Source organism: Cygnus olor, chromosome 1 (assembly GCF_009769625.2).
Source record: "Cygnus olor isolate bCygOlo1 chromosome 1, bCygOlo1.pri.v2, whole genome shotgun sequence".
Taxonomy (NCBI): domain Eukaryota; kingdom Metazoa; phylum Chordata; class Aves; order Anseriformes; family Anatidae; genus Cygnus; species Cygnus olor.
The window spans coordinates 164,690,191-164,717,950 of record NC_049169.1 but is presented as its reverse complement, the minus strand read 5'-3'; the positions used below and the strand labels follow the sequence as shown (position 1 = coordinate 164,717,950).

The 27,760-nt window shown below is 42.6% G+C and overlaps 3 protein-coding genes across 6 annotated transcripts in view; 2 read left to right on the top strand and 1 right to left on the bottom strand.

The window, feature by feature from the left end:
* The window catches only part of ACOD1 (aconitate decarboxylase 1), a 34,712-nt gene extending 24,514 nt beyond the window's left edge, over positions 1–10,198 (top strand). The window contains 8 exon segments of the mRNA XM_040539788.1: positions 3,807–3,968; positions 5,082–5,171; positions 6,932–7,137; positions 7,954–8,147; positions 8,150–8,182; positions 8,185–8,325; positions 8,328–8,447; positions 8,450–10,198. Of these exon segments, the coding sequence (XP_040395722.1) occupies positions 3,807–3,968; positions 5,082–5,171; positions 6,932–7,137; positions 7,954–8,147; positions 8,150–8,182; positions 8,185–8,325; positions 8,328–8,447; positions 8,450–9,027 (1,524 nt within the window). The 3' untranslated portion in view covers positions 9,028–10,198.
* CLN5 (CLN5 intracellular trafficking protein) lies at positions 127–27,760 on the top strand. Of its 3 annotated transcripts, XM_040539832.1 has the most exons (6): positions 127–130; positions 10,122–10,131; positions 19,517–19,642; positions 22,071–22,236; positions 23,460–23,685; positions 26,621–27,760. In XM_040539832.1, exons 3-6 carry the CDS (start codon positions 19,539–19,541, stop codon positions 27,130–27,132), a joined length of 1,008 nt encoding a protein of 335 aa, XP_040395766.1. In that variant the 5' UTR covers positions 127–130; positions 10,122–10,131; positions 19,517–19,538; the 3' UTR covers positions 27,133–27,760. The 3 variants fall into 3 exon arrangements, with proteins under 3 accessions (XP_040395766.1, XP_040395759.1, XP_040395755.1); XM_040539825.1 differs by lacking the exons at positions 127–130; positions 10,122–10,131 and adding an exon at positions 16,171–16,174 and having other exon boundaries at positions 19,495–19,642; XM_040539821.1 differs by lacking the exons at positions 127–130; positions 10,122–10,131 and having other exon boundaries at positions 17,746–19,642.
* On the bottom strand, positions 10,716–15,829 carry LOC121061270 (glutamine amidotransferase-like class 1 domain-containing protein 3A, mitochondrial). Of its 2 annotated transcripts, none has more exons than XM_040539849.1 (4): positions 15,640–15,829; positions 14,355–14,526; positions 12,302–12,506; positions 10,716–10,999 (listed from the first exon to the last, which is right to left on the bottom strand). In XM_040539849.1, the coding sequence occupies exons 1-4, from the start codon at positions 15,703–15,705 to the stop codon at positions 10,807–10,809; spliced, it is 636 nt and encodes a 211-aa protein (XP_040395783.1). In that variant the 5' UTR covers positions 15,706–15,829; the 3' UTR covers positions 10,716–10,806. The 2 variants fall into 2 exon arrangements, with proteins under 2 accessions (XP_040395783.1, XP_040395776.1); XM_040539842.1 differs by having other exon boundaries at positions 15,598–15,827.

Below are 27,760 nucleotides of genomic sequence, written 5' to 3'. Positions count from 1 at the left end.
CCTGCAGGTTCTGTTTCCCCATGGTGCCAGGATTTGACCAAAGTGCACATCTTGCCCAGGAGCTATGAAAAGCAGTTGGGATGTTTTATGTAGATGTAGGTTATGCATGCATGAGTGAGGAAGCTGTGGTGTACTCACAGAGAAATGCGTGTGGGAAGAGGGTTAGTAGCTGAACAGCTGCTGAGCAGCTGAACACATTTAAGAGAAAGACAGGACCAAGGTTTTAAATGGAGCCTGTGCATAATGCACAGTACGGAAGCATGTATGTGTTTGTAGGGCTGGGTTTTCGGAGTCCTGGGCCCTGGGCTCTTTGGCTAGATCCATGAACAGACACACTGCCAGTTCTATCATTTCAGGCACTCTGATACCTACTGCAATTTTCAGCCTCAAGTTAGGCACCCAGAGGTGTGTTCTGGGTCTGAGGCAGGGAGGGGACATCACCAGGGCAGCTGACCTAAACCAACCAAAGGGATATTCCATGCCATGTGATGTCACACTCAGCAGTAAAAGGTGGAAAAAGGAAGAAGAGGGGAGGGGTGGGCTCTGGTTGTGAAAGCATCTGTCCTCCCAAACAACGGCTACATGCATTGAGGCCCTGCTTCAAGGATGTCGTCAAGCATCACTCGTTGGTGGGAAGTAGAGAGTAATTTCTTTCCTCTGTGCCTCCACATGGCTTTGCTTTTTTTTGTTGTTGTTTTTGTTGTTGTTGTTATTTTTGTTTTGTTTTTTTCCCTTTCCCCCTTTTCCTTTTCCCTTTAGTTAATTCACTTAATTAATAATAATTTTCCCTTAATAATTATTTTTCCTTTAATTAAATTATCCTTATCTCAACATGGGTTGTTTTTTCCCTTTCTTCTTCCCCTCATCTTCAGAGAGGAGGAGTGAGAGAGCAGTTGTGGTGGAGTTTGGCTGCCTAGCAAGGCAAAACCACCACAAATCCATAATTAGGCACAGGTAAAATAAGCAGATGTCTGGGTTGGCACTGTCTGAGGAACAACCGATGTCTCTTTTTACATGCCCGTGCCCTCCCCAGATCTCACACAATACTGCTAGCCCTACTCCTCTCTCCCTCTGCTTATACTGCAAGATTTAATTTTGCATTTCTGAAGCAATGAATCATTTTTTTCTGACAGCTGAGAATCCTGGACCGGCTCTGTAGGGAGGCTGGATGCAGAAAGGGGTCTGCTGAGCATCACAGGGAGAACTACATGTCCAGGGACAGGAGCAGGGAGAGGATTCAACCTGGGACGGGACTGTCCCTTTCTGTCGTAGTTAGGTCCACTCAAATCATTGTTAAACTTCATCTGTAGATCCATGCGGTTCTCTGTCTGGAAGCCCTCAGGAGTTGGAGAAAGCTTTACAAAATGATCTAAGGCTGGATTTAAAGGGCTGAGGCTCCTCTAAGTAGGTTTTAGGCAGTGAACACCTAAGTGCAAGACTGCGACTCTGAAAAGATATGCTACTTTGCTCCCTAATCCAGAACATGCCCAAACTTCAGACATACATTCATTTTTAATTCCAATTTATTTAGTGGCCTCCATTCATGCTGTTCTGGGATCTGCTGCATTCCTGATGGGATGGATGGGCATGGATTTCTCTACTTTGTAGTAGTCTGAGACTCCCACAGCAGTGAAAACCCTAAATTAGCAATGGGAGAAGTGCCTCCTTCCTCAGGGAAGTCATCCTTGCCTGAGATGCAGAAAGCTTGCCAGTAGGAAAGAATCTGATTTATTTGATCTCATATAGTGATTCATGGTTTTAAAGCACTATCAAATGCCAAGAGATGCTAACCCAGCATATGGTCTGAAATTCTGATGGTAGGCAATACCCATGTCTGAACTGCATGTGTTACAAAGGACACAGATATAGTGAGGGGAAATAAAATATATAATAGGACGTTTAAGTTAAAACAGCCTTTGCCACCCTGTATTCTGGTGCTGGGTCGATTTCTGTCCTGGCCAGTAAAGTTATCCACAGTGTACCATGGTTCCCCAAGGTCAGCCTGACACACCTGGTGACCTCTTCTCTCCATGCTCCCAAATGTAAGGTATTCAAATCAATATACTAGTTTCTATCTGGTAATAAAATATCACATATATTAGTTCACTCATGACATGTGAATGTGACTGGCAAAGTCCTATCCATGTTCACACATTCCAGCAGTTTACAGTATAGTTAGTCAGAGGAAAGTTGAAAGTGAAGAAAAGGGAACATTTCCAGGCAGAGGAGGAAATGGGCAGGACAAGATGAACACCAGAACAGGCTTAATATGCCGTTCCCCACCCCAAACACACGTATATAAGTAGTGAAAGAGTGATTTCCCCAGCTCCCTGGCTATCACTCATTTGCTGCTTCTCTCTGGGACCACGCACCATCCCTCCAAGATGTTGGCAAAGGTACTGTCTTGTTTCTTTGCACTGTAAGGTGAACTTTTCTGTGTAAGCATTTGTTGTACCCTTACTGTTCATGTTCAGTGGGCGTGCATCATGCTGTGGGATATGTGATTCACCCGCTTTCAATGCCCTGTGTTCCTCAAGATAGTTTTAATGCTTTAGCACAGAGCTCAGTGAGAACTCACCTGAAATAATGGATTCCCATCCTTGGAGGTGTTCAAGGCCAGGCTGGATGGAGCTTTGAGCAACCTGGTCTGGTGGGAGGTGTCCCTGCCCATGGCAGGGGGATTGGAAGTAGATGACCTTTGAGGTCCCTTCCAACCCAAACCATTCTGTGATTCCATGATTCTGTGATTGATTCTGTATAGTTCTGGTCAACATTGCCAGGAGAGAGAAATCCAGTTAGAAGAGTGCAATGAAAAGCTACTAGCATAGTAGGGGTGAGCCTGTATTAAAAAGGAGAGAGCAGCACAGTTCAGTTTATTTAACTTAGCCAAATGAAGGCCAAGAGGAAATACTATCACTGTGTGTGGATATGTGCAAGGGAGTAGAGTAAAGGGAAGGAGGAGTAAGTGGGAAGAGATGATTTCCAAAGGAACTTTCTAATTGAGATATTAACAGCAGCTAACAGCTCCAGTCAAGAAGAAGCAGGCTGTTTGCATAATGGGTCAGTGCTCAATGGGAAAATTAAAAAAAAAAAAAAAAAAAAAAGAGAGAGAAGCAATATAATTCCCAGATCAGCAGGACCCAGGATCAAGGAGTCACTGCTTTTTGTAGAGGCAAGACCTTGCCTTGGAGAAAAGCTGGAACTGCAGCTGAGCTGGAGTTCAGTGGGAGCTGGGTGCAAGGTAACGCTGCCAGGTCCCCCCCTGCTCAGCTCCAAGGTCAGCAAGCCTTGTGATAGTAATCCTGCTTCTCGGGGAGATTAAATCCTGCCTCCTGGAGTGCTAGTGGCTGTGTGGGCCTGAACTGCCACATTCCCACTGACTTCAGCTGCTATGAAAAAGTGCTATGGAAAGCCAGGTGCTTTTTGCTTGTGTTTCTTTACATGTATCTATTGTGCGTGTGTGTGTAACATAAATATTTATATAAATATATATAATGTCTTGCAAAGTCACATCACCTGCAGTACTTAGCCTCGAGGACTTAAGGAGGAAGCAGCAGAAATGAGAACAGATAAGGACACAAAAGAAAGTAAAATCAAAACATAAATAACTATATGGCATTTCTGGGAATAAAAAGGGGAAGAAATCAGGCCTTTGTTTTGCTGATGCAATCCGTGCCAGCATGCTAAGCAGTAACCCCAGACAGAAAGAAAAAAAAAAAAAAGGAAGAAAAGTGTGTTTTTTTTGTTTGTTTTGTTTTGTTTTTAATAAAGGAAAACATCTAATTTATTTATTTTTTCCCTCTCAGACAGTTACAGGAAACTTTGCCAATGTGATTCATGGTTTGAATGCAAACCACCTGACAGACCAAGTCATTCAGAGAAGCAAGCGAATGATTCTGGATACTCTGGGAGTAGGGCTTCTGGGGACCAGCACCGAGGTCTACCACAAAGTGAAACAGTACAGCAAAGTAAGTTTGGCATTCATGGTATACACTAATGATTACCTACAGGAAAAGCAAAGGGTAATATAAGCTATAAAGGGAAACTTTGTCATTGTGAAGTTATTTGGGGGATGGAAAGAGGCAAGTTCTTCCCACTGGAGATAGGGAAACTTCATTGCTTGAGTTATTTTTAACTCTGAATGGGCAAAGCTCTGCGTAACAGACTGCATGCTTAGACTCCCCACCACAAGCAGAAAATAGTTTATTAAGAATCCCTTTCTTTCCTTCACCTATGAGATCTTATTAAAAGCACCAGCAAAGCAAACATTACTTAGCACTGGACTTTCCAAAATAAGGGACAGTTAAATGGATGAAAAGTTAGTATTGGATTATTTTCAGTCCACAAAACATTACTGTCATCAGAGGTACATTGGCCATGTTTCTCCTCCAGTCTTACACTGCTTGTGATAAAGGAATACTTGACCCCAAGGAGAGCCCTTCCCAACATAGGATTGCATCAGTGAGGATGGGATTTAGCCCGATGTTTTACTGCAAATACATGGCCAGTTGGGCTCGGGCTACAGAACTCTGCGTGACAATAAGGCTCCTTGCACAGATATCCCCCCTCCCAGACTGTGGTGGTATTCCCTTTTGTTTAATTTCATAAAGATCTTTTGTTGGCAAAAAGATCTGTGCATCAAAAGGAGAGGAACAGCGCCCTTTAGAGCACGGGAGTACCAGCATCAGGAGGCCACATATCATTTACCAGGGTCTACTAAAATGTTGAAAGACATAACCTTTACCTGGAGATCTTCCCCAACAAGATGACTGCCCTGAGGGAATTGCTCATGAGCAGTGAGAAACGACACGGATGGCCAGAGTTTTTGTGGAGGTACTGAATGGCCAGGTCCATGCTGTTGGCCTGCCCCCTGTGATCTGCTTGGGTGGAAAGAGCCCTTGACAGAGGTCATCAGGAAAATGAGTTTCTTTTCATACTTTCCAATATAAAGGTATTTCTCCTATGAAAGGGAACAGTTGGGTCTCAAGAGGGTAGGATCTGATCTCAGTTACATCAGAGATACAGCTCACGTTTATCCTTGGTTTCAGGACTTTGAATTAATTGATGTCAATTTGTTCCAGATCTACAGCTCAGACATATCCAGTACCATCTGGGGCCACTTGGACTTCCGACTGCCTCCTCTGTATGCAACTTTTGTGAATGGAGTGGCTGTAAGAGATGCTCTTTTATTTGCTCTTAAATCACACTAATTGATTCCATTCTCACTCCAGAGAACAGCATGCTCCTAAAATCTTAGTTTACTTTATTCTTGTGCCTGAAGCCTACTACAAAACTTCACTAGTGTCTTGCCCTAATGTGCTTCAACTTTCTTCCAATGAGACCAGGCTCAAGGTATAATATATATCTGCATCCCTTACCTTTAATTTGGGATTCAGGGCTGTTTTCAAAGGTCAGAACCCTACAGCTTGTTACTGCCTGGCTACAGCAACTGCATAACAAAGAGATGCTCCAGCTCTCACTGGTATAAGCAGATTTCACTCCAGCTTGCAAAGTATAGTAACAGAAAAACACAGATACAGACATATGCATGTATACATACACACATACAATGTATCACAGAACAATTTAATCTTCAGTCACGCAGTTTGCAAAAGCCAGTTCTGGATTTTGGACGCACTTTGCCAGTAAAGCATTATTGGCTTCCCGGAAGTTTGTCTAAATTCAAATTTAGGCTGAAACCAGGTGAAATCAACAGATGCACCAAGAGGTGGGAGTGAACTAATTTGGCTATGATGCAAAACTAAGAAGGTGACCATCCATGGAAATGATATGTTAAACCTACCTAAATTCATTTGCCAACAGGACCAGAAGTCTTATCTGACACCTCATTTCCAGTGTAGAAAAAATTGTAGATGAGATACAGTACCTCTTAGTGAAGACAACAGGAATGCAGCTTACATGGTATCAGACAGTTTTCGCCATCCCACATGCAGGGTATCCTCACAGCTGGCATCAGGACTCTTCAGGGCAGGAACTTGATTTCCCTCTGTCTGCCCAGCATTGCAGGGCAAGAGCTGAGTGCCAGGGAGCACTGCCACCTTGCCAGTTGGTAAATCTCTGAAGGAAGACGTGGGTAAATGGGTGCAAGGGTTCAGATTCTGAGGCATTACTGTATTAAAAATGCTGTTCCTGATGCTCTCTGGTCTTTAGGACTTACAGAAACACCTAAAAGCTGGGCTCTAGGTGTGGGAGAGAGAAGAGATCTCTGGATACTCTTAAGCTAAGCAGCTTGTCCCAGTATTAAGATTGTAGATTTCTCCTGCTCCCAGGAGCTCCAGGCAATCTGGCTCCTCATGCAACATGAGGATATGCTCAAAATTCAGGCTAAAGTCTGATGTCCATTTGCAGGCTTGTGCTGGTTGCACCAGAGAAGTTATTCTGATATAACTGTTAGTGGGGGTGGGCTTGGGCTGCTCTAGCTTTAGTGGGGTAAACTCTAATGCCAGCTTCAGTTGCAGCACAGGGGAAGTCAATTCATTATGTTTATATATTGTTCTGGGGGAAGTGAAAATTCACCATTCATATGGAAGACCTAAAATTGCTGCTATAATTATACCATAATTATATCATCTAATTAAAGCTGGAAACACTGCTGTAAAAAAGAATCATTGTCAAACTGGTTTTAGACTGGTGCAACCTGAGTTAGAATTATGAATTAACCTGAGTTAGAATTATTATATATATATTTATTATAAAGCATGATAAATGCTTTATATTGCATTTCCACTTCTCACAGAGCCACATTGAGAGTAAAGGACTTAGAAGAAAGACCTTTTAAGTTTCACTTTCTAAGGAAAAACTAGTTTTTCAGTCTTTTTTACACCAGCTACACTATTTTCATTTGATTTATCCAGTCTTGCCAAGTCCAAGTTTATTGCTGATGACGAATTAAAGCTTCTCTTTTTGTTAGGTGCACTCAATGGATTTTGATGACACGTGGCATCCAGCCACACACCCCTCTGGGGCTGTGCTCCCTGCCGTGATTGCTCTCTCTGAGGCCTTTCCTCAGAAGAAAAAAATCTCAGGTCTTGACCTGCTCTTAGCTTTCAACGTGGGAATTGAGGTGCAAGGCAGGTTGCTACGCTTTTCCAATGAAGCCAGGAATATTCCAAAAAGGTACATAAAAATACTTCAAGTAAAAAGTTAAATGGAAGTGTTAATATACTTAATTAGATAGCACTTAATATACACATAGCATAGTTAATCATATTTTCTGTTGTCGATCCAGCAATTTTGCAAAGCTTCAAGCAAATCTTAGACATGAATGTACTTACATGTCTCCTTACTGCTTGGGTAATCGATTTCTTTTGAGAGCATTGATCAGCTTACAAGAAGGCTCTGCTGATCTCTCTATTAATTAAAAATCAGCATCAAAGGAGCAACATTTACCACACAGGTCTAAAGATCTCAGAACATATATGACCTTGCTCTCTTGCTCACATTGCTCTCAGCAGCCTGAGTCACCGGTACTGGGCTCAGAGCAGAGCCCAAGAAACAGGGTGGGGGAATGCCCTCGAAGTATGGGGTGGACTAGATGTCTCCCTTGGTAGCTCCTGTGTTTTCCTTCTACCAATTTTGCAAACCTGGTTCAGAATAATAGAACTTGCATCCTCCAGTATGTGTAATTTATAGACGAGGAAAAACTATGATTGCTTTTGCGATTTTCCTGTTCAGTTTACCTTGACTTTGAGCACTTCTAACTTTCCAATTGCTTTCTGGGAAGGCCCTATTACAAGTGCTATTATTCCAGCTTAACTTTTTCCTGGGGAAAACAGCAGTTTCTTCCATTAGGACCACACCTGAAATATGAATGTATGCTTCTTTACAGTCCTGGCCACCTTCCAGTGTAGTAAAGGGAAATTGAAGCTTGTATATAAAGTGAATTTGGATGACTTTCTGAAATAGGGTAACGAAGACTTTTTGTTTTCTCAGGTTTCACCCACCAACTGTGGTTGGTACGATAGGGAGTGCAGCAGCTTGCGCAAAACTGCTAGCTCTTGACCAGGTGAAATGCAAAAACACCTTGGCTATTGCTGCCTCCTATGCAGGTGCCCCCCTGGCGAATGCAGCAACCCAAACGAAGCCCCTCCACATTGGCAACGCTGCCAAGCACGGACCTGGAAGCGCTTGCTTAGCCTCACAGACCTTCAAGGAAACAAACAGATCTTGACATGGAGTCGGGGATGGGTGCCTTTTACACAGACTACAGTCCACAGTCTCTGCCAACCTTGCAGTCCTATGCCTGGCTGTTGGACCAGCAAGACGTGGCCATCAAGCGCTTCCCTGCTCATCTTGGAACGCACTGGTGGCTGATGCAGCATCTGCTGGTAGGAGGAAGCTCATAGAGAGCAGCGACAACTTGCTTCCCCTTGATAAAATTGAGAAAGTCATTGTCAAAGTCCCAGAAGTCAAGTACGTGAACAGGCCAACCCTAACTCGGAACACGAAGCTCGACACTCCTTCCAGTTCGTTGCCTGCTCTGCTCTGCTGGACGGCAGCATGTCAGTCCAGTCCTTTGCCAGGTGAGACATCCACCGGCCAGCCTTACGGGAGCTTCTCTGCAAATGCAGCTAGAGCACCCTGCCGATAACAAACCTAGCTTTGAGAGTCCTTTACTGCGAAGTGACTGTTGTGCTTCAGGATGGCAACACGATTAGCGACCGCTGCGACACCTTCTATGGGCACTGGAGGAAACCTCTGAAAAAGGAGGACCTGGATAAAAAATTTCAATCCAATGCTTCTGAAGTCCTCCCTGCAGAAGCCACAGAAGGCATTATAGAGACTGTGTACAACCTGGAAAAAGTAAAGGACTGTTCCATATTAAGTATGTTTTATCAGGACAGTCAGCTAGAGCAGTTTCAGAGAAACTGCGCTTACTTTGAACTCACAGCTAGATGCTATTCACAAAGCAAACAAAATTCAGGAAGAGGCCTTAGTGACTCAAGCACTTTTAAATTGGACTTACTAACACAAGAGCCATTGTCAGTCCAATATTCCGGTTTTTGACTAAGTAAGTAATTTAGAAATAACACGCACCGTTCAGTGAGAGAGGCTGAAGATCTGCTGGCACAGTCTACTTCAATTATCTTGTGTCTCTAGAGGCAGAGCACTGCCTGCGTGCTGCATAAAAATTTCCCTAGTCTTCTGCCAAAAGAAATCTGCACGTTCTGCTTCTGCAAAATCACTTCGTAAAGGAAATCGAAATTCTGGAGGGGTACGGAAATGCTGTCTCTATGAGAAACACCACTGTGAGAAGGACAGAAAATAAGTCTCTAAACATGTATTTCTGTACATTTAGCTATAAAGTCTCCTTGAAGAGGCCACCTGCTACATCAGAGCTTTGACGTTTGTAGCAAAATAAATACATAAAACAGAGTAGTAGCTCTTGATACTCTGCAGTACGTCAGGCTTTGCTATCAAGACCGGAATGTTCTTCATCACGCTGCTACACAGCAAGAGGGACAACTCTATGCTCCTAGTCCCAGAAGCATTTCCCAGCCCCATCTTTTGGCTGCTTAATTGTACAGGTTTAGTCCTGCCGTATACCCACTTCAATTAAAAGGTGCTGGCTCAACAGGAGATTCAGCCCCACTTCAACCACTGAGACAACCAGAAACTTTTAACAACTGTGCATTTAGGCTGGGGGGTGTTTATTCTTAGTAGGCAAGAAACATTTTACAGTGAGAGAGGTTGTGGTAGTCCTACATTTTCTGACTGCATACATGCAAGTGTAGTCCTGGTAAAAGATATACTATGCTCTTGTGAACAATTGCAAGTTTTTAATAAGAAAGCTGCTTCTGCCGCATTTCAAGTTTATGCTCAAGCTGTTTACTTCAAAAGATTATCTGCTGTCTTTTTACTTTGACAACCATTCCCACTCAGCACCAATTAGTGATGCCATGTTTAGATTACTGCAGTGTCTGCAGTAGGTATCAAGACACATCTTATGCTGCAACCACTAAGTGACCACAGTGACAATCTACTCACCTTGGTAACTAATTCTGGGAATCTTTAGTTCCTTTGAGTCTCACCACTTTTACTTAGACAAGGCCTTGAAAGATTGTGCTTCTGAGAGGCTAACTTTTGCCCACATTTATAAGATCAAAGCAGGTGTTGTTAAGATGTATAAAGTGTACCTACTTTAGAGCACTGAAGTATGTAAAAAAAAGTTTAAAAATAAAAAAAATAAAGCTACTTCATTTTAGTAAAAAAAAATTATTTCATTTATTACACCACTAGTTGTATATTTTCCATATGCAAAGTATTAATTTGTACTTAAGTTCTTTGTACTTAAGTACTTCGTACTCTGACTCTTGGTTTATAAAATTAGTTTATGCTTGTTTCAGGACCTGCAGAGAAAAGATCTTTTTCCCTTTTGATTGGAAAGAGAAATTAAATTACTCCTCTATACTGAAGATATAGACGCATTTACAGCTATGTCATCTGTAATTATACCTGGGTAATCCCAAATGTAAGTTACGGATAATCATCAGTGATGTGAGAAAAACCCATTGGATGAGAAGGGTGCCTACGTTACTTAGCAAGACTGAATACATTTGGATTAATAGATCAGCAAACACAGCAACTTCAACACATGCTTTCTATTTTAAGGGAGAAACAAATAGGATTAACATGGCAATAACTATCTGACGTGTTACAGATTAAGAAAAAACACCAGGAACTGTGAAGTTTGATAGCTGCATTATTTTATTAATACCATCAAAAGAAGCTAAATGCTCATGCTTTGCTAAATTGATTTCCTTACAGAAGCCTGTACACTCTCATTCAGGCAAGTTTCAGGACTTCCTCTATCATTGTTCCAATTCCATCAAAGATTTCGTGCAGAGGAGCCTTGCACATGAAAGCACAGGTAGTAACTATTTTATTGGCTTTATCCACATGGGATTCACTTACATCTTTGCAAATGTGCTTACATCCAAGCTCTGCTATAGCAGATGCTGTTTCAGCATCAGGAAATCTGTAAATAAAAAATATGGCGATTAACATAAAAAGGGATGATACAGCCATATAGTTCTGCCAACATTAACTTGAGTGAGAGAACAACAAGAACATTAAGTGACAATATTTAAGTGACTTTGTAGTTGATGACAAGGGAGTAAGAGACTTCCAGTGTCGGTTCATCCCCATAACAACTCATCCAATATCTCTGAAATGCAGTCATGATGCTTGAAGGTACAATTCTGTTTAACAAGCTTTGAGTATGTTTATAAGATGATACCAAGTGCAGCAATAACTAATCCTCAGCATTTTTTGATATGGCAGCTGAACTTGCAGGCATGTTAGACCTTTTCCATCACCTCCATATAAGGTCTTCCACTGGGATTCTGCAGTGAATTTAATTTTCTGGGGATAAGGCAGGAACAGTGGGATGGAGGAAATACCTCACTATTACTGTTGATGTGAAATTCCACTCGGAAATCTTATCAAGAGTTGACAGTCCTTGAAGCAGCACTGATTTCTGCCATGGCCTATTCGCACATGCTTCCCCAAAATTGGCCCCAGTCCACTACCATGAGAAAAATTTCACTAAAACTCTGTGAGCAGACAAAACCCAACAGACACAGTTTAAATGGCCACTCTACTAAGTTTTTAAATCCCAACTGGGCAGACACCTATCCTTCATTTGCACATTTGAAACATGAGTCACAGACTTCAGAGGTATTGGGTAAGCAAATTCAGTACCTCACTTAGTATGAGCTAAAATCTGTCACTCAATTACCACAAATGTAGCAAAAAAATAAAAAAAAAAATTGATACCCTCAGTCACCTGCTTGTTGGCACAACCAGGATCCTCTTTAAAAAATTGTTTTGCCACTTTCAGGACTGATAGACACTACATCCAGTGACTCATTGGCATCCACACTGCACAATAAAGCCAGTGCAGGAACCTATGTTGCCTTCAGTGGCTTGCAGAATGATGATTTAGGCAAGAAATAAGGTTGTCTATATTTTTCATACTTGTAATGTGTCTGTGGATTTTGACATTATAGGGCATATCATAGACCAATATATTTCTGAATTCAGGGATAAGTTGTTCCAACCATAGTACATACGAAGTCTCCTGACCTCATGCATTCAGTCCATCTGCCCTAAGAGCACCACGTCTACGAGTATTACCCAACTGAAACTTTAAAATAAGAGAAAACTGTCAGTTACCAAAGGGTTGCTGACACCAGAGACCACAGATTTTAGCACAGAAGACTGGACATTTTCTAATCCTAATTCCCACATAAATTAACTCCATCCCTTTCCTTCTTACCTTCCATCTACGTTTTTATCTTGGCCGACTGTGACTTCACAACCAGGAAAGACTTTAGCTGCCAGGACTGGCGATATACAGCACAAACCTATGGGCTTTTTAGCTCTGTGGAAAGCTTGGAGTGTGGAGTTCACGTGCTCGTTAACAGTACAGTTCTTGCCATCTACAGCCCAGGAACACAGGTTCTTTGCTACACCAAATCCACCTGGAAAAAAAAAAAAGAAAAAAAGAAAAAAACCTCAGATGTAAGACTGCCAAAAGCCATTAAATTCAGTACCTGAGAGAAGTTTTCCTTTTTACAATATAATCATGGTATACATAGGACTTTTGCATTACCATACTGAAAGCTTTCTGCACACAAAACATGATGGGTTTGTAATCTTACAAGTTCAGCTGCAGATTTTTTTATACCACATACATTACAGAGGCAAGAAAGCTTAATGTTTCTCCAATAAGTAACAAATAGAGAAATTGCAAGCCTTGTATTCTTTGGCTAGTCACTGGAAAAGCTGCACCACCTGGTACATACCCCTTCAATAACCAAGAGGGAGATTAGAGGAAAGACCAACAATACTTAAGTAGGAGAGTGCAGTTCAAAGAAGTAATGCAAACAGTGATTTTCCCCTCTACAGTAATTTAGCTCACAAATTTTAGTTCAATACTTAGCTACAAAAGAGCACACCCCGCCCCAAATTCCACCTAGAGTTAAAAAACATAAAAGATTAACACAATAAAAACGAAACAGATAATACCTAAAAAGGAGTTGGTAATGTACAATATTCTGAGCCATGCCACATGTGAATGATAAGAATATCCTATTAGAAATAATGCTTAATTTGTCTGTATAGAAGTTGGTTACGACAATCCTTTAATTGCATTTTATCTTCATATAATTGTACAGATTACATTTTGCAACACTCATTTGCTGGATTTAGAACTATCAGAATTATCAAAGGTTATTATTAAGTGTAACATCCATTATATTTAATTCTTTATACATAATAAGAACAGTATTAACTTTTCTACAATAAATAATCTTCCAGAAGAATTTCAAGGGACAACATCAAGAAGCTTTGCATTTTTAATATTTTTGCTTTCACTCAATCCCTTTTGTTTGCTGTTATATGGAATCTCTGAGGTAAGGTTTTAATTTTCAAACTTAATATAATTTATTTCCCTGTAACAGTTATTACCGCAACTCCCCTGAGCTCGGGTTATAATAGAGCATGAAATTAACATGGAAAATATTTGCTAGCCACTACTCCCGGACCAGCCCTGATGTCACCGATTCACGAAAGCTCTGGAAGTGGATTTCCCAGCGTTATACACATACTCCCTCTGCTGGCCTTACAACAGAAGACAGTACAACAATTTCAAAGTCAATACTTAGGCACAGCTGTGAAGACAGTATTTAACAAAGTTATGAATATTCTGGAAAGTGATCTTGAGCAAGTCACAATTTTCCTCATTACACTTTAGTTTCTTCATTTCTGAAGTGATTGCAATTACCTCTATCTGAAAGGCAACCTTGTGGCCTATAAATAAAGAGTTATCCACAAACATACTTAGTGTAACTTGATTAGCAGCAGACCAGATACACAATTAAAGCAAAATGTTGCCACATCTGACATTGAGCATGTTGGCAACCTGCTATTCTGCCAACAATTTCAGAGGCCCTAAAATGAAGGCACTACCATGCAACATCACATTCAGGCCTTACTTTTCAATTCTAGTCTGTGTTCTTGTCCACAAGTAGGTACTTAGATCTTAACAATTTTTAGAAGTAAGGAACAGTCTGATGTATATTCCAACACCAAAACAACACTGGCTTTTTAAATTAATGAACTATAAAATAATAAATAAACCAAGATGACCTGTCAACTCACAAGAGCTTGCTAAAACATTCTCATCCTCAAAATAAGAAAAAAAAAACATACCTCTCAATTTCAAGAGATTTATTATTATACAAATGAATTTAAAAATATAAAAGCATCAGAGACAAACCATTCTTTGCAATTGCATAATCACAAATTATTCTTTTAAAAGCACCTACCAGGGAAAATAACCGCATCAAATTCACTGACTTTCAGTTCAGCCAAATCCTGAATGTTTCCTCTTGCCAGTCTGGCACTTTCGACTAATACATTCCTCTTCTCATCTGTTGGACTTCCTTTTAGGTGGTTTACTACATCCCTTTGCTCAATATTGGGGGCAAATATCTTCACCTAGAATACAGAAATGAAACAATTTTGTGCATGTAAACATAACTCATATATCAGTGACAACGACGGTCATTTAGTGAAACAAGTTTTTGTTTCTGAAGTCTCTCATCCAAGACAAGTGGATTCCACAGGCCTGATCTATTGCTTTAAATAACTAAAAAAAAAAAAAACAGATCATGTATTAGGGTGTGTAAAGCTAGCCATTCTCCCCATCCAGTTTTTAAGCCTTTTTGATAGGAGTGCATTCTTGTTCCAACATTACCAATTCTGCCAGGGCCTGCCTTCACTCTGCAGATAACTGGAAGGCCAAACAGCACCACAATTTATACGAGCTGCCTGAATGGACAGACAGCAGAGTCTCAGAGTGCTAAAACAGATGTTAAAAAAAAAAAAAAAAAGTTTAATAGATAAAGATGCAAACTTTACAAGCATTTCTAGTACAAATATTATAGTTACTCACTCTACTAAGACTGGTAGCTGTAAGTAGAAAACAAAACATGGAAGAACATGTTTCAGCTAGGTATAGAGTGTAAAAGCTGAATCAAAAACATAAAGCTTTGGGAAAGGTCTACCACAGGGGCTGGTATGTTTTGATGACTGCTTTGCAGACTTCTCAGTGCTGGCTATGTTAGTTAGAGAGGATAATTTTGTGCTAAATACGGGGCTTATTTTTTTGTTCACACGGTGGTGGTGTCACCGTCAGGCCCCTGAGAGTGACCACTTTCCGTCATCCGAAGCCACAGACAGGAAAAAAGCACGACACTGCAACCGGCTCCAAACTTTTCTTGGGAATCCGAGTTACCAAAATAATACTACAGACAGCTACCACAAAACAAACAGGCAAACCCACACGAGTGCTAGAGCCTGACTTCCGCAAAAGCACTCAGAAAGCGGATCAAGTTCGACCCCCATCTCATTTCTAGCTCTCCAGAGCTGCTGCCTCCCCTTCGCTCCTTGCTCCTGACCCAAGGATGGCTTTGCGGTGCCCCCAGCCCCCAGGCCCAGGCACTCCTCGCCCCGGCCGGCCTGAGGCGATGAGGATGAGCCGCGGCGATGGGGCCGCCGCGCTCCTACCTCGGCGCCGCCGCGGCTGAGGTGCACCAGCGCCGCCGAGGCCTCGTGAATCTCGCTGCCATCAAAAACGCCGCAGCCGGCCAGCACCAGCGCCACCCGCTTGCCCATGGCGGCCGGATGACAGCTGCAGTACCGCCCCGGGGCTCGGTCGGTGGCTGGCCGAGCCGCCGAGGAACTCCCACAGCCCGCCTACCCTCACAGCACCTCCCCTGCCTTGCGCCTGCGCTGCGGCGGCCGACATTTTGTAGCTCCCGCCGCGCCGCCCTGCCCGGCTCCTCACCGGGGGGTGGTCGGGGTCAGCCACACACACACACACTCGGGGAAATTTGAGTGGATCAGTCCCAACCCAGAGAAATACAAAATATAAACATATTTTGTTTAGAGTGGAGGGGCAGTTCGACACACTCATTCAACACGGGACTCCCTGGGCTCAGCTGCAGGAGCGGGAGGGTTGGCTAAGTTTGGGCATCGGGGAGCCAAGTCCTCTGTGCTGGAGTCCTCCTCACGCGTGAGGGCTAGGCAAACGCTGATATCTGGAAAGAGTCTTAATTTCAGTGCATGTGTGGAGATAAGAGTAGATTCTGAAACTCCTGTGTGCTAGGGCCAGGATTAATGTTTAAGCTAGGGGACTGAGCGCCTTCAGAGCTGGAATTCCTTTTCTTTCTGTCCTGACTTACTGACTAGTCTTCCTGGATGGACCCTGAACCTAAACTGTAGGTAGCCTCATCTCCAGTATCATTTCTGGTCCTGCTTCATGGATGATGAAGGATCATCCATGGATGATTGATGGATGTCACACTTATAGGTAGCCCTTTTTCCTGGATTGGCTTTGGATCTGATTGGGAAGTGATGTTTCTGTCTACTTCAGATCCACCATGTTATGTCCCTGTGCCATAGTCCAGCTTCAATTTCCTCATGCTGTCTCTGCCCTGTGACCTTATCACACCCCTCTCTCTCTCTCAGCTCCATGTTCTCATCCCAGTTCATGACATGTGCTGGCCCTGGCTCTGCATCACCTTGAAATAGCCCCATGATGATTGATCTCTGGCCTGGGCCACAAGAGCAAATAGCAATAAAAGCACTTCACAAGGGGTCCACCTCTTAGACCAGACCTTTTCAAGCTGCGAGAACACACCTTGGTGGGGGAGAAGCTGCTGTCAGGACCCTGTGTGCAGTAATAGGTCGTAATTACCCTGGCCAGCCTCAGCTGGGGCTCCACCCAGACCTGCTTTGACCATGGGCTCCATGTAAACTTAGACCTGGGCATCCAGATGTGACCTGAGCTATGCTGTAGGTGCATCCGCCTGTCCAGTTCTGTCTCCTGCAGCCCTGATAAACAAGCTGTGAACTTATGTTGCAGGTGGCCTTCAGTCTTGTCTCCTGCATGGAACCTGGACACATATTATAGGTGGTCCCATCTCCTGGATGGACGCTAAGCTTGACTCTGCCTTGCTGTGCCTGGGGCTATTGCTGGATCCAATCACAAACACATGCCTGTCCCCATTCAGAAATTCCAGGACTATACCATGGTCACTCAAGGCACCGTCCCAGCTTGCACCATGGTCGCCTCTGCTCCTGGCTTGTCCTCCCTTGCAAAGCAGCTTATGCTGCTCCCTGACATCCCTACAGCTAGCAGACCTAGCACAAGCAATTAAAGTTGACATCTGACTTCAAATAGTCATGTATTTGGAGTGGGAAAGAGTGCCACAGTTCTGCTACGTGGCATCGCTAGGGTGCTTGGGCAGGTCGACAGCTGATGACATTGAAAACTAAACTAGCTGTTCCAAATCACAACTTTTGGCTGCAGCAGCAGGGTTTCTTTTCCCCTTTTCTCTCTGTTCATTCCATCTTGTGTCTCTCACATGCAGAGGCGAGAAGATGCTGTTTTATAATGGGAAAACACAAAGAATCTTCTTGTTTCAGGAAAACATTTGTCTTTCAATGCTCCAAAAACTAATACAGGGAATTAGAAAAAATTAGGAATGCAGTCAACTTCAAAAGTTCAGCTTTGTAGCTAATCTCGTTTTTTTTTTCCTCAAAGCCTACTAGTGGACAAAGGTGGAGATCAGTTCTGTGAGTTGACAAAAGGCACTTTGACATGTTTCTGGATAATTAACTAGACAGCTGCTGACTCATACTGCTGGCATGTGAGCTTTTTAGCTCAAGTATATTTATTCAGAAATTCATTAATCATTTACTTTCTATTTTAAAACGTGGTTCACATCATAACATAGCTTGCATGAAAAAACAGTACTGTGCTGCAAAAGTTTCCTATGGGATGCAATGAAGTGAGATACGAAAAGGCTATTAAAATGAAAATATACATATCAGACAGATTTGCCATCTTAGTCATTTGGTCCAACACCTTCAGCAACCACAGCAGTGCCTGAATAGATACTTACCACTCTGCAAAGATGCTGCACAGATGACTAAGAACAGGTTCGTACCGTATTTCTAGTTTGGCTAATGAACAGCTATGGCACCTTCATTACTTCACTTTGCTTCCTTGCATCCTGGTTTCATAGAAGGGACAAACTGTACTTCTTTTCGTTCAGAAACCACTCCCAGAGTTGCACATCAGAATCTCTAAAAGTCAGAACTACTACTATATCCCACACAAATGCATACCTTTTTGGACAGAAGGGATGGCATCTTATAAAACATTGAAGCTAGGAAGCAAGAATGAATAATTGCACATTATATTCTATAAACCACAAAAAGAGAAATTCACTATAAGGCAGACATACAGGATACCTGAGATTAAAATTAAACATGGAAGTCTATGTACGCAAGAAATTAATATATGGTGCTGAGCTACATACATTTTAAAGATTAGCAGCACAGAATCAAGTAACAATGAAGTGAGATACAGACATATTGACAAAATAAAAGACTTTAATAGCTCTGCCATCTTAAAAGTTTCTAAACACATTAAGTAATTCCAGAATTACCCAAACAGATATCCATAAGCCTATTCTGCATTTTTATGTAGGATGCAGATTTTTTCCCTCAAATGTGGTGGGTTGAGTATAGTCTAGCTTAGTGCTGAGAACTGATAGCTCTTCAGGAGCTTACATAAACTGAGCAGTGATATCCCTCCCAGCACCTCACAGTCAAAGTCCACAGCAGTTATTTATTTACCCAGTGAACAGCACTAACCAGCGCTTTCACTGCAGATGCCAACAACCAGACAGCCTCCTGGACTCTGATGCCAGCATACCCTGTTTTAAACTCTAGAGATGTGGAAAAAAAAGCTATGTTTTCCACACAGATTCTGCTCTCAAACCTGTCTTGACCTTATTTCTTAGCCAGCAAAATCCACATTCAGTCAAGTGACATTTCCTTTAGTCACTCATAGAGATACGACTGACCAAGATATCCCTAAGTAATGGGGATATCCCTTTGGTAACAGGGAAATAGATCCCTTTGGTAATGGGGATATCTCTTTGGTAATGGGGAAAATAACCTCACAACTATTTTTTCCCCCAATACATCCACATGCAGTCAAGTCAAATATTTAGTGTCACACATCACTAGATATTAAAGTTTTCCATTAAAATACGCTATTGCGCATTGTCTCCTTCCTGCTATAGCTTAGCTTCCTTCACACGTGCATGCAGGACTAGTACCTAGAAAGGAAATTAGAGAAAATTTAGCACCTCTGTACCATCCTTGGGCTCAGAGAACCTACGCGAGCAGGGAAGAGTTAACACTGCCTGTCAGCACCGTGTCACATGCGAGGACCGATTCAACACGCGCTTTTCCGAAGCAGGAGGGAGAAAAATAAAAAATAATAATAATAAAAAAAAACTAAAACACCCCCACTGCAACTTTCGGCGTTTCTTTTGGTCCCTCCCTCTCGGCCTGGCCCCGTGCCGGTGCTCCCCGCCGCAGGGGCGGTGTCGGGCCCGGCGCGGAGCCCACAGCCAGGCCGCACCGCCATGAGCGCGGCCGGCCGCTGCCCCGGGCTGCTGCTGCTGCTGGTGCTCGTGATGGCCGCCTGGGGACTGCGCTTCCCGCAGCGGCACTGGCCGGTGCCTTACAGGTGAGGGACGACCCAAGAGGGCTGGGGGCGCCGCAGACCCCTTGCTAAGCCCCGCGGGGAGGTGACGGTATCGGGGGGGCAACGCCGCAAAATGGGGGAGCCCCCCCCGAGGGGCAGGCGGCTGAGCGGGTCTGTGCCCCTCACCCTGCTGCTGCCGTGACAGGGAGCGCCCCGCGGGTGTAAAAATGCTGGCCAGGAGCTCAGGTTTGGCCCTGCAAGGCCTTGTTGCAGTCGGTATCAGCTGACTGAGCTGGCTCGGCAATTGCTTTCGTTTTTCTTCCGATCCGAAGTGGTGCCGGAGTGCCCTGAGATGAGTGCCTCTGAGCTCCTCGTGCTGCCACAAGGGGCATCAGCACCCCGGTGCTCTCACAGGAATTCATTGTGTGCGCGCTAATAAAGCTAAGTTAGGGAAATCCTGCAAATATGTCTGGTTCTGTCCGATCCTGCTTTCATTTGGTGGGTCCCGTTCTCAGGTTAGGGGCTGGCTAGAGCTGGAAGCCCCATCAGGCATTCCTGGTTGTGTGGTTTTGTTTTCTTTTAGTTTAGAAGTTACACGCAGCATCACCTTTTTAATAAAATCGTTACCTGGCTTGTTGTTAGTACTGTGTTTGCTAGAGTTCGCTCACAAGTAAGGGAACAGGTATCACATATTTGACCTGTTAGCTGAGCTTTTTCTTCCAGCAGATGCATTATTGCTCCCAGAAATACTTTAAAAATACTCATTTAATTCCTATTTTAGTAAAAAGTTGTGGTGTGGAAATCAGGCTTTTTTTTCTTTTTTTTCTTTTTTTTTTTTAATCGAAATTCACTTCGTATGCCTGTTGATGATAAATGAAATGGAAGAAAATCCTGCTCGCCGCTCCATAGCTATTTTAGCTTCAGAAGAAGGCCTGGTACTGTGGGGAAAGTAGAGGACCGTGTAGTGTGCTCCTGCATTTTACTGAACTGAATAGACAGGACTTTGGATATGCTAAGGAAAAGACCCTCTTCGGGAGAAAGGCTGCACTTAACATGTGTATTTTGTGGAGGTTTGCTGTTTGTAGAGGGAGGTATAACCTAGTTTAACTGTTATCTAATGAATGTCTGAGGTTTTGAAAGCTCATTGTTTAATTCATAGCAGTTATGTTTTTATCAAGTGATGTCTCAGGGATTGATCTTGCGGTCACGAATCTTTCAGATTTTCCAGCAAGTTCAGTAGTTGCAAAACCTGATCTTGGGATGGTCAAAATCAGAGTACAAACCTGTTGGTCAGTCCGAGACTGACACTCAGAAATGCAGTATTTTAATGTTTCTGAACTTCCTTGTTCTCTTGTCACATGCAGTGTGCAATGGGAGGGGAAAATGAAAATATAGGGCTTGTAATTTAGAAACAGGGCTTAAATGTATAGATGGCATAAGTCTTTGTTTTCTGGCTCTGTGTTCTTGTTCCAGCCATACTCTTTTTCTTTCTCCTTTTTTTTTTCTTTCCAGCACGGACAAAATAAAATTAGAAATGTCGAAATACAGCAGCAAGCATGGAGAAGTCCACAGGGAAAATCCAGTGTCTAGACAGAGCAAGTGACCTTAGTTGACTCAGAAAGTCCAGTGTCATTGAGTCATCGCTTAACTGGGGGATCTGTCTCATTCAGTAGCACCGGATACAAGTGCCAGGATGTGCTGAAATCACAGGGTGTGCTCCGAACGGGCTGTGTATGCCAATCTACCTTGTTAACAGGAATGTAGGAGCCTTACTTTAAATGAAATAAAGTGAATGAGTTGGAAGGAGATTGGGAAAGGAAGACTTGCCAGAGGGTTGTGGGGGTTTTGTTGTCTTTTTTGTTGTTGTTTTGTTTCCCTCTTTGTATATGGTGTGATAAGTGGATTCAGTCTTCAGTTTTTGAGGCTTAATGGGAACGATGAATGGAAAAAGTGGACCTAAGTTCTTAGACCTCTGTCTAAATTAGTGTAGAGGAATGACATTTCTTTCTTATGTTGTGAATATTCTAGAGTAACAATGGCTCCATCGGGGGAGCTATTACTATAAAATAGATTCCCAGAGCAAACTGGTCAATCCCTGTTTAGACAAGCTTAGGAGAACGTTTTAGAGGCAGATAGGTCTCAAACCATCCTCTAATCAGCATTTATATCTCTTTGATTCTACGAATATAAGTCACCCTTTGTAATCCACAGGATTTCCGCTTCTTAGCCATCAGCACTGTGTACAACATGACTTGCATTTGCGCTCTCTGTAGCGTTAGTCCTGTTTCTGCAGATGTACGCCTCAGCAGTCCCATGAACTTGTGTGCTCCGCGTTTGGATCACAGAGTCTGTCTTTGGCAGGTGCTGCACACCTGACCTCTCCGACTTAGGCTCTCAGGAATTGGCAAAGCAGTTATTCCAGCCGTGAAGCTGTGCTTATCATCCCATTTGCTTCTCTTTCTCAACGCAGGCGCTTTGATTACCGTCCAAAAACTGATCCTTACTGCCAGGCTCGTTACACTTTCTGTCCCACTGGCTCTGCTGTTCCGGTTATGAAAGAAGAAGACGTCATTGAAGTCTATCGATTACAGGCTCCAGTATGGGAATTCAAATATGGGGATCTACTTGGACATTTGGTAAGGTGATGTTTCTGTTTAGCAAAGCTATAGCAACAAATTCACCTGCATTGAACGGCAGGTGTCAAGAGCAAGAGCTGTAAGATAGGGATAATCTTGCATGGAGGATCATCGGAGCACACAAACTAGGCTGTCTATAGGAAAGGTACCTGAAGAGCAGCGAGTTCCAAACAAAAGTTGCAGAATTTATCTTGGCTAAAGAAGCATGACCAGCATTCTTGGTGGGTTTGAATGTGTTCCACCACAGACCCGCATGTTGGGAATGTTTCATATAAACACGTCATTACATTCTGGGCTTCTTTTTTTTTTTTTTTCACTAGCACTGCTTCTAGAAAACACACTCATTTGGCCCCTTATGTCATATGAAATGTCTACTTAGTGTGTTAACTTCTGTTGCAAAAAACTTGGGTTAAGTTTGCATGAACGTAGATATATGTCGGGGTGGAAAACTAGCTGGTCAGAATGGCAGATCATAGGGAGTTGGTTGCTTTTATGGTTCTTTTGTGGATATTATGATTAGTATTGAACCAAAGTCTATTTGTGGAGTCATACAAATATGAAAGAATCTCAACTTTAACAATATTTATAGCTGTAACAGTAGTATAAATAAGCTTCAGAGCACGATCCCTAATGACTAAAGTAATATTAATAAACATGAAATAGCAACATCAAAACCAAGCACACAGAGTCAAAAATGGAAATAGCTTCAAATATCATCATCTTAGTTGTTAAACTAAGACTGAATTTATATATTTACTGTACAGCTTCTAAAATAAATATTTATCTCATTCCTTTTGTGGCTTTCAGTGCTTTTTGGTAATTTAGTTCTGCTCTATATTTCTTTGATACCCTTTCGAGTTAAGCATTCAAAAATAAATGTGAGCTTTGATGATGAGCTCCTGCTGAGTATGTGCTGCCAGATAACAGAAAATATGGTGGGTAGATAAAAAGGTACTGAGACAGTGTGACTCCCAAGTTAACAGTACATGCACGATACAATGTAGCGTGTTGTGCATCAACACTACTGAAAACTAAGATGATGCAGGAACTACTTCCCCTTTTCTCACCCTGCTGCTCAGCAGCTCCCAGGTGACTGATCAGGTGCAGGTCGAGCTGATGTCAGTATTATAGGATCATTTTTCTTTATGTTAAAGTTTGTGTTTATTTATTTTATTTTTTTTCCCTGTGTTCTCCCCCCCGTCTTTTTTTTTTTAATTTTCCAGAAAATTATGCATGATGCTGTGGGCTTCAAGAGTGCTTTAACTGGCAAAAACTACACAATGGAGTGGTATGAGCTCTTTCAGCTTGGGAACTGCACATTTCCACATCTCCGGCCTGGAATGGATGCACCATTCTGGTGTAACCAGGGAGCTGCTTGCTTTTATGAAGGAATAGATGATGCACACTGGAAGGAAAATGGAACTTTGGTTCTTGTGACCACAATATCAGGTATACTTCAGAAGCTCTGGATGGTGCTAATATCATAAAATACAGTCAACCTTGTCTTTATGTAAAGCATAGAATCATTAGGGTTGGAGAAGCCCTCCAAGATCATCTGGTCCAACCATCACTCTACCACCAATGTCACCCACTAAACCATGTCCCTAAGCACCACATCCAACCTTTCCTTGAACACCCCCAGGGACGGTGACTCCACCACCTCCCTGGGCAACCTGTTCTCGTGCCTGACTGCTCTTTCTGAGAAGAAATGTCTCCTCATTTCCACACTAAGCAGTATCTTTTCGTTTATGTTTTGTAGATTATTTGCAATGTTAGTGGCTGATGCTACTAATTTCAAACTGAAATCTCTGCACTTCTTTTTAATATAGATAGTGATATTCAAAGGCTGCTGCCTTTTGAACAATGCACACTGAAGAGTTGTTTAATGGGTGTCATTTGGTGTAGCTGTGTAAAAACACTTGAGTCTCTTGACTATAAAAATAGCAAAACAGCTTGTAGAGAACAATTATGGAGTCTCTTCACATGCTGTCCTCAAAACAAAGGCCTCCTATTGTGAAGTGGCAGATGACTGCTGAGACAGGAAGAAGTGGTGAAAATGTGTGCATTACCGAGCAAACAATTAAGGAAGGCATATTTAGAAATACACATAACTGTCAAAAATATTCATCTCAATTTCCATCTCCTACATTTTGTGTCATAAAAACTGTACAAATGTCCCTAGCAATAGGTTTCTCTGTCATATGTCATAAAACAAAACCAGTTTTATACCTCTAAATTTGTGGATGATCACCACAATAACTTCCTGATACATACTGAAAAATGAAATCCTAAAATAAAAAGGCCATTGGAATAAATCTGGTTGATTACTATAGTAATGCAGTGACTTGTGAGCAGAGCTCCCTGAGGACTTGAGAGCTGTAGTTTTTCACAAACAAAACAGTTTACTCTCTCAAATTAGTGTAATAAGTGGTACAAGGCACACCAGAGTGTGGAATTGCTACAGCTAACACAATGTGGTGCTTTATCTTTGCCCGCTTCTGCCTTCAGCTGCTTGCTGGACTTGGTCCCTAGGTTCTCTCGCTGTTGCAGATAAGAAATTCCCGGTGGTTCTTTAAGCAATGAAATAAGTGGAGCTGCTTTCCTCTGAGTTTGTATCTCGTGACTGAAGATATGGTTGGATTCTTTTGTATGAATTCTAAACTAAATATTTCAAACAGTTTCGGAATTTGTAATATTCTTTGTCTGTGTGGATTATTCAATGCCCGAGAAAGGTGAGACCACACCGGTGCCTTGTAGAGGCGTTATTACTGTCCTGCAAGTCTCTCTTGCTTCCTGTTTCTACAAAACTTTTAGGAAGATGGCAGTTCTGCATTTTGAATTGTCTGAATTTGACTAGGAAATCTGAAAGTTTCCATGGAAGAGAGCGAATGGAGGCAAGCACAGTTGGACAGCACCATGACCTAAACTCGCTTCCTTCAGGAAGCAGGCAAAAAGCATCCCATCTTGTGGGAGAGGACTTGAACACATGAAACACCTGGACCCTTTTTACCCTTGCAAGAGCCTATTGAACTCTTTGTCAGCAGTGTCAGAGAACACAAGGAATCATTTTCATTTCCGTTTAAACATTGTAGGCCAGGTTAGTGTTACTTATCAGTGCATTTCTTTTGTGAAGTTAGGGCAGGAATACCCAGAGCCTGAGTTTTTGACTTTCTAGGCATTATCCAACAGGTTGTTGTGGAGCCGTGCATAAACCTGTAATATTTTTGTTTGGTTAACGATGTTAAGTCCGTCTTGGTCTTGTTAGGAGAGACAAATCCTGTTCAGTGACGTACATTGCAGAATACCCACTAGGGAGCTAATCTGGTAGGAATTAGAGAAGATAAAGGGAGCTGCAAGCCCATCTACAGTGTACAGTAACTGCAGTTCCTGACACAGATTTTAATGACTTGCTGCTTTAGTAAAGTGAGTAGTGGGCAATTAAAAAAGAAATTATCCAACACTTTCATTAAACAGAATTATTATCATGCTCTCTGTGAAGCCCCAAAGCTCTTTAAGTGTGCAGTGAAGAGCAAGTTATAATGGGGGCAGCCTAGGAGGACAGTGTGCAGAGCTTTTGTTGCTCTGTAGTACTTGCCTGCATGCGTGCCTTACCTTGGGATAAGCGTGAGATGTGTTCACCCTCTAATGACAAGCAGACTCAGAAATCTGACCTTCACAGCTTGTTCAGGGGGATTACGTGTGGCGTGCAGCACCCTTGTACAGTTGTACCCAGTGCAGTGATTGAGGAAAGAGAGGGATAAGGGCTAGGCTGAAATGCATCGCTTAGAATATGGGGGAAAATGAAGATTAGTCCCACGTTCCAGGTCTGTTCTGACAGATGCATCCACCCGTAGGAATCTTTCAGAGAGATGAACTGAGTTAGCGGTGTCTTCCTCATTTCAGTTGTGAAATTGCCCATCACCAGAACACTCCAAACTTGTATTAAAAAAAAAAAAAAAATCCTCTAGGTATTTAATTTTCCTGGTCTTCACGTTCCACTGACATCTTTTGGCTTAGTTTGACATTGGTGGCTGAGGAGCTGCTGAAACAGAAGAGTGTCTCAGTCAGAGGTTACGTAGGCTTCTTTTGTGGAGAGGTATGAAAAACCGTGCTCTGAGTTGCAGATTTGGTTAAAGTTTTAGGAAGGGCAGAAACACCTGTTACACTGGTGAATACTGTCAACGTCTGCTGTAGATAGGATAAAACAAAATGAGGAGTGTCACGAGCCTCAGAAGTTTGAATGTTCTGGCACAGTAGCAGGAAATGGGGCATTAAAAGGAAGTAAAGTTTGAATAACTTGCATGTAAGTTGTTTTATTTAAATATTAGTTACATCTTTGTGCTTGTTACCTGGTCTCTGTAATGCTTACTTTCATCTCTTACAGGAGCCATGTTTAATGAAATGGCAAAATGGGTAAAGTATGACAACGAGACTGGCATTTACTACGAGACCTGGACAGTTCAAGCAAGCCCTGACAAAAAATCCATAGTATGGTTTGACTCTTACGAATGCTCTAAATTTATACTGAGAACATACCAGAAGCTGGCTGACCTGGGAGCTGTGTTTAATAAGATACAAACAAACTATACCAGCATAATTCTGTTCAGCGGAGAACCTATCTATTTGGGAAATGAAACCTCTATTTTTGGCCCTCAAGGAAACAAGACACTGGCAGCAGCTATAAGAGACTTCTACTATCCATTCAAACCTCATAAGACAGTCAGAGAGTTTTTTGTGGATCTCTTAAAAATAATCGATCGCGTCATCTTGAATCGTGAGTTTTACCTCTTTTACAACTTGGAGTACTGGTTTTTACCTATGAAGTTCCCATATCTCAAAATAATCTATGAAGAGGTTCCTTTACCTGTTGGCAGCAAAACTTCTGTCGGTGTGTAATTGCTTACGGAAGAACCAGCTTTGTCCTTTTGCCAGAATATGCTGAAGGATTTTGGAGTGCTCCTGCGATGGTGTTAAAGTGCTGTATGTCTCACTGCTAACTGTAAAAGCTGTTTTACAGTCACGTGAAGAATATGCCTTTTTTTTCTTACGAGCTGCCTAAGTCCACGAATGCTTCAGCATCTCTGACTTGGCCAGTTTCTTTGCAGCCGTGGACAGCAGCTGGCCAAGGGCGAGCCGACGCGGCTCCAGCTCGTGGTTAAACCACAGCACCAGAAGTTGAAGTGGAGGCAACCTGCCTGCCCTGCTCTCAGGCTGTTGCCACGTAGAAAGCACCTGGCCACCAGTGGCTGTGAGACACAAGCAGTGCCAGGACCTTCTGGTCTGACCAATCCAGCTGTGTGCTAGGGCTGAGAAAGGCGAGCGCCTGGCTCCCTCAGCTGTGCCTTAGATCACTACGTCTGTATTTCTTTGCTCTGTACAACTGGCGCCAAAGAACTGTTCGTGGGTTTGTGAAGTGGGGTGGGAAGGGGCAGTGAATTTATGGTAAGAAGGCCTGGGTGGTATCTTGTTGCCACTTTGGCTCCATCACCTGCATTGTAAACACAATACAGATGGGTCCCTTGGA

Bases quoted from the DNA above. Each gene is read 5' to 3' on its own strand.
- CLN5 (XM_040539832.1), top strand. From the start codon at position 19,539: ATGAGCGCGGCCGGCCGCTGCCCCGGGCTGCTGCTGCTGCTGGTGCTC. The intron at 19,643-22,070 runs GTGAGGGACGAC...TTCTCAACGCAG, and splicing joins CACTGGCCGGTGCCTTACAG to GCGCTTTGATTACCGTCCAA. The intron at 22,237-23,459 runs GTAAGGTGATGT...TTAATTTTCCAG, and splicing joins GGGATCTACTTGGACATTTG to AAAATTATGCATGATGCTGT.
- LOC121061270 (XM_040539842.1), bottom strand. From the start codon at position 15,705: ATGGGCAAGCGGGTGGCGCTGGTGCTGGCCGGCTGCGGCGTTTTTGAT. The intron at 14,527-15,597 runs GTAGGAGCGCGG...TCTGTATTCTAG, and splicing joins TCAGCCGCGGCGGCGCCGAG to GTGAAGATATTTGCCCCCAA. The intron at 12,507-14,354 runs GTAGGTGCTTTT...TTTTTTTTCCAG, and splicing joins TGATGCGGTTATTTTCCCTG to GTGGATTTGGTGTAGCAAAG.